The sequence below is a fragment of the Hydra vulgaris genome, chromosome 01 (assembly GCF_038396675.1).
Source record: "Hydra vulgaris chromosome 01, alternate assembly HydraT2T_AEP".
Taxonomy (NCBI): domain Eukaryota; kingdom Metazoa; phylum Cnidaria; class Hydrozoa; order Anthoathecata; family Hydridae; genus Hydra; species Hydra vulgaris.
In genome coordinates, this window is record NC_088920.1 from 10956586 (window position 1) to 10969054 (window position 12469).

At 24.8% G+C, this 12469-nt stretch overlaps 1 protein-coding gene across 2 annotated transcripts in view; it reads left to right on the forward strand.

Moving 5' to 3' along the window:
- The window catches only part of LOC136075103 (uncharacterized), a 39780-nt gene extending 37874 nt beyond the window's left edge, over positions 1-1906 (forward strand). For both annotated transcript variants that reach the window (XM_065787374.1, XM_065787373.1), the window contains one exon: positions 1140-1906. In XM_065787374.1, the coding sequence (XP_065643446.1) occupies positions 1140-1714 (575 nt within the window). In that variant the 3' untranslated portion in view covers positions 1715-1906. The remainder of the gene's footprint in view (positions 1-1139) is intronic.
- Positions 1907-12469: the final 10563 nt, after the last annotated feature.

The window sequence follows — 12469 nt, forward strand, 5'->3', positions numbered from 1 at the left end:
CATATAAAATGGAAAAAACAGATTTTAAACTTGAAATAACTAATTTTTTTCGACCTTTAATATGTTTGCAGACATATGACTGGTTAGAAATTAAACATATAACTTAAAACTTGTTTGAAAAAGTTGTTTTCTAAATTTAATGTTTTATCTTCATTGAGAGCAGCACCATTTTATACCAAAATATGGTTCATCAACTATAAAGCAAAATTTTATATCTAAACTTTAGTAATTTAAAAAAAAGTTAACTTTATTTGATTTTAGACAAATTAAAGCGCTCGGGGAAAAAAAAAAATTAAAAAAAATTAATTATTTGGGCTAAAAAAATGCAGTCAAACATAACCTTTTTATAAAAACGCAAAATTCGTGTATTTTCCAGAACATGCATTAACGGCGTTGAGAAGACAGATAAAATTCGATAATGCGGATATTTTCTACGGGTAAAATGTGGGAATAAAGTGTGAAATATTTTTCTCAACTTTTTTTTCTGCACTTGACCTGTTGAAAGTTTCAGTATTTTACCAATGCAATATAAATCGCCCTTAAAGAAATAAAGTCGTCAAAGTTTTTAATAGACGTCCAAATCGAATCAACAAATATTTTTTTTACAAATTATCTTTAGAAATTTGATTTATTAAAAACATTCACTTGTTTAATAAAATGTTTTATGTTTTATTAAAAACAACCAAACAAAGAAATTTTTTTTGGAATATATGAATAAAAGAAAGTATTTTTAAGTTATATAAATGACTATTTTTTTTTATGCTATTTTAAATATGTTTAATTTATAACTTATATTTAAATTATTTCGTTTTAAAAATGTGATAAAATGTTTAACTTAACAAAATTAAAAAATTGTATACAATTTTATATTTTTTTTTAAAGAATTATTTTATTTAAAAGTTTCACAACTTTATTATTTTATATCATTTTAATTTAATATTAATTTATGTAAATAATATTATTATGTAAAATACAATCTACTTAATTAAAATAAAAAATTGTATATGATTTTTTATTCAATCATTAAATTAATAAAAATTATGTGTATGAATATGTAGAATATTATGTTTATGTTATAATTTTGATTATTATTTTAATTATTTGTTTTTTTTATTTTTACAAATATTATTTTACTTTAGATCGTCTACGTAAAAGTTATGATCGCCGTAATTTGTTCATTGAATGTTTTTATGAAAGTCAATCATCATTTAATGATGAAATAAAATCAATTGTTGATAAACGAAAGTGGGGATGGAATATTTCGATTCACGATGGAAATACTTCTTACAAAACTTCTTGCGAAAATTATTTTGTAAATCATTACTTAAAATCTGGAAGAAAGTTAACGTCGTTAGATGTTAATAAAAATCTTTTAAGTGATGAAGAAAACAAACTATTCATTCAATGTTCAACTAATGTCCGCGATGTCTGCTTTTATTGTCCAATTAATTTCGAAGGAAGGAAACCGAAAGATAAGATTGAAAAGTTGTGGATATCGATCTCATATTTAATAACAAAAAAAGATTTCGAAGAAAACTTTCTTCCTTGGTTTATTCTTAGTGAAGAATTAGTTCTTTACCTTCACGACGACATTGATTTTCTTACAGAAATTTATGAATGGGTTCGTTGTTCGAATATCAAGAAGTTTAATATCGTCTACCGTAACAAATGTATTCGTAACCTTGATGAATTAAAAACAGTTACAACACGATAAAATATTTAATATCTTAAATATATTAGACAAAAACAATAATTATTAATAACTAAGAAAATATTTAATGTATTATTTTATAATAAATACTTTGTATGCAAAGTATGCAAGTTAATTTTACTAGTTTATTAGATTTAATATTTAAAAGTTTAATTTTTTATTATTAAAATATCATATAAATAATTGGTTTTCAAATATATTAGTAGTTAAAATTATAATATAAATTATTAAATATAACTTTTATTATGGTATATAAATTTTTGTAATTTTTTTTTATTATTATTAGTATTATCATTATACAATTATAATGTTAGTAATAATATTATACTTGTATTATGATAATTTACGGTACATTATTCATTATTGTTTTTTTAAATATTACTACATTTACAGTTTTTAATTATTATGTTATCAATATATAGTTTTTTAAATAATACTGTTAATAAATATTTGTTAAATATTTTATGTATACTTTTATGTTTTATTATGTTTTAGAGTTTTCTCTAAATAAGCAAATTAAATAAAATATTAAATTTTTTTATTTTATTATTAATTTCTTTTCAAATAATATCATACTATATTTAAGGTAAAGTCATAAGTTTTTGAGTTGATTGAGTTATAAAAAAACTTAATTTTATAATAACAAAAACTATTTTTATATTAGGTTTGCAATTTTTATACAATTTTTACTCATATTTATGTTTATAAAAAAATAACTTTTTAAGGTTTTCGCCATAGTTTCTTTAAGAGAAATTCGTCGTCAACAAAATATAAAAATTCGATGGTTTGGAAGAATTTTTTCTTAAAGCTGTTTAGTACTTTTTTATACTTTTCTTTCAAAAATATTCCTAAATTCTCTTAATTTTTGAATAATATTTTAATCTCATTTTTAAAAATTTTAAAATTCTAATGAATCCAAATTGTTTTTTATTCGTTTTTCCAAGTTTCTTCTAATTTTTAATTTCAAAAAGGTTTGGCCACCCTGCTAAAGACGCAATTTCTAAACATATTTTGCGCGCTTTAATTTTTTAGAATAATGAAAAAAAAAACGCTTGCTGTCTCAACCCAAACCACAAGTCCATATAGCGGCACTCTTTTTACTGTAATTTGTACTTATTATTTCAGTATGAAGTAAGGAGTTTGGTCACGTGACATTTTATCGCGGAAAAAAATACTTCGTTTGTTTTTGAAAAACTTCGTCGAAAAAACCCAAGAAATAATTTTATGAAGGTGTCGAAGAATGAAAAAACCCACCCATAAAAATTAATAGTATAATCGCTTATATAGATGTTATTTTTTTTTAGAAAAGGATTTACTACAATAATTTGTTTAGGGGCGACGTTTGGCTTTAGAATTGATAGAGTTATTTAATTTTTAAAGTTTAAGTTAAAGGATAGTTCTTTCGTCCTTACATAAAAATTTCCCTCGTCTTCAGTTATAAAAAAATCAATGGAAAAATTATGGATGCAAGACTAAACAAATTACAAGAGCATTTCTTATTGTAATTTATTAACAACCCATCTTATTTCGTAAGTTTTTTAAACAGCATTGTGTTTGAAAAGAAGATTCTTTTAAAGTATCTTGGGAACGTACGCAAGTAATACAAACTAATTAATTAAATGCTAAATGAACCACATAATTTATTAAGTATAATAACTAACCTAGAATTGTTAACAAGGCCAAAAGTAGCAAAGCCAAGGCCTCATGTTTCAAGGCTAAAAGTTACAAAGCCAAGCCCAAGAGTTTTAAGGTCATGTTTAAGATAAACAGTTTTTAGTCCAAGACCTATGCAAACATTTTCAAGACTAGAGACTTCAAATTTCGCCTTATGCTAGAGCCAATTATTAACAAAACTATAAGTAGAAAATGCTGTGACAAAAAAACCGCATGTTGTAAAAATAGAACAAGGTTATACGCAGAGTTCAACGACGTCAATAAGAAAATATACTTGTAGATAGATATGAAAGCCCAAAACAAAAATACATAAAATAAAAGGATGAAAACTTTTAATTCTTAATTTTTTTTTTTTTTTTTTAAGGCCAAGGCCAAAACAATTATGGTACAGGCCTAAATTAAGACCAACAATTATGGTCAAGGCTAAAACCAAGACCAACAGTTTTAATACCAAGGCCAAGGCCAATATTTTTGGCCTTAAGACAAGGCTAAGGTCAAGGACTAACAACTCTAAACTAACCAGATGAAGTATGGTCATTTTTTTTATTAATTGATTTTGAAAAAGTTGGTCTTATTTTATCTAGCTAGGGTTGTGAGGTAATTTTATTAAATAAAAATTTAGAACTGTGTTGTAGTATGTATTCATTTTATTTCATTTATATTATGCTCCAATAATTTCTTTTTACTGCATTTGAGTACAGTGGTTGTTATCTTTATAAATGGTATAAATCATATCTTAAATGTTTTTATGTATCAATTTTATTTAATTTAAAGATATTTTTATATTATGTACCAATATCATTATCTCTATGCTTAACTGCACATTATAATAAATATCAAAATTAAAGTAATAAAAAAAAAGCTTTATGCAAAATTACTACTACTTTTAGATAAACTGCCTATCAAATAAAGTAAAAAATCCAGAAATGGAGGATTAACTTTTGGCAACATGACAGCTCACTGATGGAGTGCAATGTCCTATGGCTTACTTTTGGTGCACTTCATTAAGTAAGTTATACAATTTTGTCTAATTTATAAACAGAATAGCCAAGGCTAATTTTGTCTAAAATTTTGTATATATATATATATATATATATATATATATATATATATATATATATATATATATATATATATATATATACATATATTATATATATATATATATATATATATATATATACATATATATATATATATATATATATATATATATATATATATATATATATATATATATATATATATATATATATATATATATATATATATATATATTTATATATATATATATATATATATATATATATATATATATTAGTAAAAAACACTTATCTAACTTTTTCTTTTATTTGAAGTTTCAAAATTGCAGGATCATCAGGAAAAGTTACTAAATCTCAAAAAAAATTCAATTTATAGAAAAAAACATTTTACACAAAGTTATAATTTATTATAAAAAAATTTTAGTTACTATATTTTTTTGGTTAACGGGAAGTTACAGAAAGTAATTACTAAATAAACTTCTTTGGAATGGGGATAGTTTAATTTGGTAATTTGTTTTTATAATTTTTTAAGAGGTATTTATTTTCGTGCCTACATTTAGAAATTAATTCAGATTTTTTATTTAATAAATTTTCCTGATTTAAATGAGTAATTATTTCAAATATTTCTTGCAAACATAGCATACACTTTTTGGAAATGTTATTATAGGCAGCGGCAAATTTTAGAATAGACCATTGTAAATTAAAATTTTTCTTTTTTTCTTTTAAATCCCAAATATATTTTGACAGCATAGTCTCTTTTTAATATTTTTTTTTGTTTAAACGATTGCTTGTGGTTGACGTAACATTTTTTCCATTCCCCTCGGTTAAGCCAATATATTGTTTATCAGGGTTATGGCCTTTTATAATTCTTTCTAATACTTTTGTGCAACTATAACTTTCTTTAAAAGTATTTCCGTTTAAAATCTTATGTAATTTATTAGAGGGAGGAAAATGTTTGTCTACTAATATTAGAAAAATTTTACCTTTATTTGTTGAAACATTTTTGTTGTACGGGGGGTTGAACCAAATTATGTTTCTATTTCTAATACGCTTTTTTGCAATTTTCTTTTTAAATTTTAGCTGGAAATTTTGAAAGCCACTTTTTTTAGCGGCATCTTCATAAACGCCTTTAGTGGAGTTAAAAATATTTTCATTAGAAGAGTCTTGGTTTAGCCTATTGTTAATTGAAATTGGAATTTGTTTTAGAATTCGAGGGGGATGATTTAAATTCACATTAATATACAATAATTCGTCATTAGGTTTTTTGTGGGGCTTACAGGAACTTTCCGAGAGGTTAAATGTGACATCAAGAAAATTCACTATTTTTAAATTTATGTTTATTTCGATTTGGAAGCCAATGTCTTTAAAAACCTTAATAATATCTTTTCTAATTTTATTGAGTTGTGGCCCTGATTTTTTATGCATTATTATTAAACCGTCGTCGCGATTAAGACTTAATTGATTAATTTGGATTATTTTAGCTAGGGTATTTAAAATATATGAACCTACAAATTCGCAAATTTCTGCTCCGTCGTAACATCCCATTGTTGCATCAAAGCATTCGTGCGTGGTTTTTTCTTCCATGTTTCCTTATTAGATTAAAATTAAAGTATTAGATTATTTTCCTTATAGAGTAAAGTATTTCTGCAGTGCTTAATTATACGGATAGTGTCCTCAGTAATTTCTAAATGAGATTTTCCAAATTTTATTGTTTTATCTAAAATTTCTGCTGTAATCGATGGGTAATAATCAATAATATCAAATTGTATAAATGTGCATTAATATTTATTGTTAATTTTAGAAAACAAATCTATAACATCAGTGGTATTTTTCCACTGATGTAAACCTAATTTTTTCCAAATAGAGTTGTTAATTTTGTCTAGTTTTTTTTTACTAACGTGCCCTAGTTCACTTTTTGAAGGTACTAGTAGCCTACAAGGGAGTTTATTTTTAAAATTTTGTTTGTGATCTTTTAGTGAAACAAACGCTTGCGCTGATGCAACTGATTCAATTTGTGCATCTAAATTAATTTTTTTGGCAATGTTTCTGAGCTTCTAAATTAATGGCATTTTCCAAGTTTTTTGGTGCTTTTGTATAATTATTAGAAATATTATCGGGCAGGATTTTTTGATGAGTTTCTGGGATAATTTGGTAAATGTTGCTTGTTTTGTCAGCAAAAACTAAAATATTAGCGTTCAATTTTAAATTATTAATGTCTAGTTTTAATTTTTTTTGGAATTCATTATTTATATTTTCAAATTTTATAGTTTTAATTAAGTGTAATAAACCATTTTCAAAATTTTACAGGTCAGAAATAAATGGTGGGGCGTTCTATGTTTTAAATCCATAATTTTCATTCTGTTTTTTTTCAATTAAAGGGTTTTTATTTTTTTCAGATTCTAAGAAAAAATGGGCTTTCCAACGAACTCTTTTAATAAAGTGTTCTACTTTGTCTATTAAAGAAATAGTATAACTTTTTTTGTCTGGGATCGGGATATTTTTGAGAAAGTAAGTAAAATTGTTAGTTTTCATGTTTAGGTTACGTAAAAAAAAATTAAAGAGTGCTCAACAAGTATAAACTAGGAGCTTAATATGTAAATGGAAAATGCCTTTCGAAAAATGTAATTTACATGTGCATTGTTTACTCACAAAATAACCCTGATAAACAATATATTGGTCTAACCGAGGGGGAATGGAAAACACGTTATGCCAACCACAAGCAATCGTTTAAACACAAAAAATATTTAAAAGAGACTATGCTGTCAAAATATATTTGGGATTTAAAAGAAAAAAAGAAAAATTTTAATTTACAATGGTCTATTCTAAAATCTGCCGCTGCCTATAATAACATTTCCAAAAAATGTATGCTATGTTTGCAAGAAAAATTTGAAATAATTACTCATTTAAATCAGGAAAATTTATTAAATAAAAAATCTGAATCAATTTCTAAATGTAGGCACGAAAATAAATACCTCTTAAATAATTATAAAAACAAATTACCAAATTAAATTATCCCCATTCCAAAGAAGTTTATTTAATAATTACTTTCTGTAACTTAGTAATTAAAATTTTTTTATTTTAAACATAGTAATTAAAATTTTTTTATAATAATTTACAACTTTCTGTAAAATATTTTTTTCTATAAATTGAATTTTTTTTTTAGATTTAGTAACTCTTCCTGATAATCCAGCAATGGTGAAACTTTAAGTAGAAGAAAAAGTTAGATTAGTGTTTTTTACTAATTTATTATTGCTCTGTTCTTTAAGAACATTGAACACTCTATTTATAAAATACACTTACATAATTTATATATATATATATATATATATATATATATATATATATATATATATATATATATATATATATATATATATATATATATCTGTGTGTGGAGTTAGAAAAGGGCTTTCAAGTTTTTTAAAATTATTATAAAAACCTAGAGAAACTTTTAACGCTCTCCCTATCCTTTAATTTTTTTTAACAGTAGGTTTCTCTTATTTTAGGGTAACCTACTCTGAAGTTTGAATTGCAGTTCGATAATAAAAACTTCTCTTCAATAAATTTACCGGTTGATGTTCGCAAAGTTTTGAATGTCTTAAAATTTTAAAAGTCTAAATAATTCTGAGTTCAAATAATTTGCATCACATAGACAAATTTAGTCATGTTAATAGTACGATATTTTTTTTCGAAGACAAAACAAATTAAGACATCTTTTGCAATTTGAAATAGAAGATCTTTTTAAGTATTCTGTTGACTAAATCTGTTAACAATCAAATAAAACAAAACACTTTCAAATAAAAAAATTTAACATGTTTTTCATTTAATACTTTCAAAAAAGTTCAAAACTCGCAAGTTCTAAATTAAAATTATGAAATAAGAACCCTAACCATATTAAAAAAAAGAAAAACTTTTACATTATCGTAGAAGGGGAAAATAATAATATAGTCTAAACAACACACTCTAAGCGGTTAAGCTATTTTTTGAATTCATGATCAAACTGAAATTATTAACATATTGTTGACTAATATTTTTTTTATTTGTGTTAAAATAAACTTTAGGGGCGTTTCAGGAGCGGACGCAGGTTTTTAATTTATCACGTCAAAAAAAAGCGCTTTACGCCATGTTGTAAGTGACGCAACTACCCCCACAAGCCGAAAAAAAACGTGGATTGGGACAGGAATGGTGGATTCGGACCATGAAGTTAAGTGGAAAGGAGGCAATTTTTTCGATTTCGTTTATCCAGATCATCAATTTTAAAAACTTTTTAAGCAAGCAAGCGCAAGAAGCGCATAAAGAGTTCGTTCTACACAATTTTATCCGAATTTCATGCCACTTTGAAACAGTCGCCTAAATTTTCATACGTTTTTAAACAATGTGCTCAAAACTTAAAAAAAATAATCTAGGGGCAATAGCCTTACCTCTATTTATATCTTTAAATTTTCCTGGCATTGGGCTGGAGGATATAAAATGATTTTCTTTCTATTCCAGTGATAAGCTTATATCTTAGTTTTACTTGGAAACCTTTTTTTCAAAAAGTGTTTTTTTTTATGTTTTTTTTTTTATGCTAAATTAGAAAATGATAGAAAGAAAATGTCAATGTTAGAAAAAAAAGGTCTGTGTTTGCCTTAACTATGACCACTAATCATATAGCTAATCCCAAACAAAAGTGTGGGGTTAGATATAACCGTCCTGTTAAGGAAACTATTGATGTCTTGTTCTTCCACGGGGTTTCCATGCATGTTTGTTATCTGTTTAAGGAAAAGTCATGATAATGGAAAAGAATTTTTTAATATAAAGTAGTTGTTGTGTTTATAATAAACAGCATTAACACTAATCATTGAAATCAAGCCATCAACTTTTATAGAAAATCTGTTAACAACATTATCAATACAAGTAACAATTTCATGATAGATATATATTAATGCAAAACGGTTAAATTAATTTTTGACAATGTTGTTTTTGTATAGTCTTTTAACAAACGCATAACTGAAAAACTCCTTTTACATTAAGTTTCCTTAAGCTATCTTAGTATTTTCAAATCCAGGAAATGATATTGATATATAAGTTAAGGACATATTGTCAGCAATAGTCCCAGTGAAGCTTTCCCAATATTTTCCCCAAAAAACAAAAAGGTTTTGGGTCATTGAAGAAATGAAGTCAAAATAAAAGGAATATTTGCTTACCCTTTATATGCAGCTACAGATTCAGGTTTTAATCAAGTAGATATAGATGTAAATACAAAATCTATAAGAAGGATTGTGAAACAAACTCTGATGGAAAATTAGAACAATTTTTTTGAATGAAACAGATTCTTGGTTTCCAAACCGAAATGTCAGCTTTACTTAAAAACAAACATAATGCTTTTTGGCAGCTATTTTGAAAATTACAAATATCATTTCTGATGGTTACAAATTTATTTTTAAGAGCTGTAGTAAGGTACAAACGGTCTAAGACATCAACAGTTTTTGATTGCAGTAACCAAGTAACAGATAACGTAAAGTCAAAAACGTGTGTTTTGAAAAATAAAGTAAAGATAAATTGAAAAGTGCTAATGGAATTTTAAAAAGTAGAAAATTCATCTTGTGTGTCTTTGTTAACAGAAATCTAAAAGAAAGCCATGATACATAAAGCATGGAAAATTGATGAATAATGTTCAAGAAAAGTGTTTAAGCCATCGGTACACTCAATCCATCTAGTAATGCAAACATCTTTTAATTTTTTTTTAAATGCGTTTGAGGTTCGATCTCTAAAACGCAACCTTCTAAAAACTTTGTCTAATTCGTTCTAATAATTAATTCTGAATAAGTAATAAAAACCTCTTAGACTATTTGGACATTAAAAAATTCACAAACAAATAAGTTCAGTCGATGACTATGACCATGTGTATACAGAGTCTTTGAGCTTATAATTAGAACCTGAGCAGAAAGACCATTTAGACAGAACTGGCTTTATTATATCCTTAAACCCTGCAGTTTTTTTATATCTAGATTGAAGTTGCTTACACAATTATCACAGATTAACTTATTGTATTAAAATGTAATAAGATAATTATTTTTGAAGAAAAACTAAAGTCACTTACCTTGCTCACTTACCTGAGCAAAAGAATGCTTTTTATAGTTTTTTAAGTAACTGGATACAAACATATATTTCTTCTTATTGTGCCATCAACAAAACGACTTAGAAGATTTTAAATAAACTTCATTAGTAACCATTTAGTTATTGTTATTAATAAATTTATCAGATAAAGTTTCATAAAACCTATTTACAAGATCATCAATTTACAAAATCCTCAAACAAGATCGGCGGTTTTTAATCTTTTTAGAACGTCATTAATTAAGATATAAGCCGTACTTAGACATTCAAATTCAAAAACTTATCCAATTTCCTCATATCCTGCAAAGTATAGTTGACATTAGCAACTTTTATAAAACAGTTTCTTGAACCTCTGCAACGCATACTTTTCACTGTGAGCTTTTTCCTAATTGTATTTTCTAAAAAAATATAACAAAAATATAAAGATCAACAATTAGTATTAAGCGGGTGTTAGACGTCAAGTACCAATATTTAAATTTATTTTTTTACACCATGAATTGCAGCACTTGACAAGGTGTAAATCCGTCTCTAAGTTTTATCCTTATTTTGTACGTTTTTCGACTTTGTGGCCTGTTTTATTTTGGTGTACATTTTTATGAAAGTTCAAATAGAAGTTAATTTAAATTAATATTTCTCCTCAAAGTTTAGTTACGCTTAACGTATTATTAATTAAACATTTTGAAAATTTAAGTTACGTGAAAAAAATTTAAAACATGTTCTACTGTTAAAAAAAAATTATATTTATAAGCTGATTAAATAATTTTGATTTACGATTTTTAATCAAATTTTATTAGTTTGTCAACGCGAAAAGTTTTTACGCAAGAAAAAAAAATTATATAAAAGTTTTTTTTGGTGCCAAAAATTTAACGAGATTCTTTAAAAATATATTTTATAAAAAGTCTTTGATTTGAAAATATTAAAACACGTATAATTTTGGATTTAAATAAGCTATAGAAGTGGTTGAAACCTTTTTGGTAATGAAATATATTAAAGAATCCAATGCAATTAAAATAAAAAATATTTACATTCGCTGTAAAATTTGTCTAAACTCTTTTTATATAGTTTGTTATTTTTTACAATTTGTTAATTTTTTATTTGATTTCAAATCATTGAACTATTAAATGTTGGATAAAGTTTATCCAACATTTAATAGTTTAAACATTTTAAAAGTTGGATAAAGTTTATTTTTTTTTTTTTTCTTGATAAAAATAATAAGTTGTAGTAAATATGTTTGCTGCATATTAATAGAGTTTATGACTTTATTTCACTCCTCAAGAAGCTGCATATTAATAGAGTTTATGACTTTATTTCACTCCTCAAGAAGCTGCATATTAATAGAGTTTATGACTTTATTTCACTCCTCATTAGTGATTAAAAATATTAAAAGTTTAAGAAATAAACAACTCTATTTTTTTTATAACAAGCTTACATTTTACATATCTTTTTTTATTGTCAGTAAAATATTTAATGTTTGAATCAAGAAAAAGTTAGTCTATTTGTGTTGTTTTAAAATTTGAAGGTAGTTGCTCCTTGAGGGTAGTTGCCCTTTAAGTTGCCGCCATGATGAGAAATTAAGGTTTTCTTTTTTATCGGAAGCAACAAACCTCTTCAGTACCTTTTTTTATGTTAGAAAACTCTGCTTTAAATATTGTAATGATTTAACATTAAGCAGAGCTTTGGGTACAATACTCATTAAGGTAAAATTCCTACGAATTAAATATCCAAATAACCATCTAAGAGTAACTTTACGCATGACTCCACGCATTATTATTATTATTATTATTATTTTTATCGAGTATATCAAGTTTCACCTCCGAACAAAATTCAGCAACTAAATTAAGCAAAAACTAACCTAGTATTAGCTTGCCAAAGAACTTTTTTGTAAAAATAGAACTAACGATATTGTTTTTTTTGTTTATTTTTATTTATTTTTTTTAATGTGTTG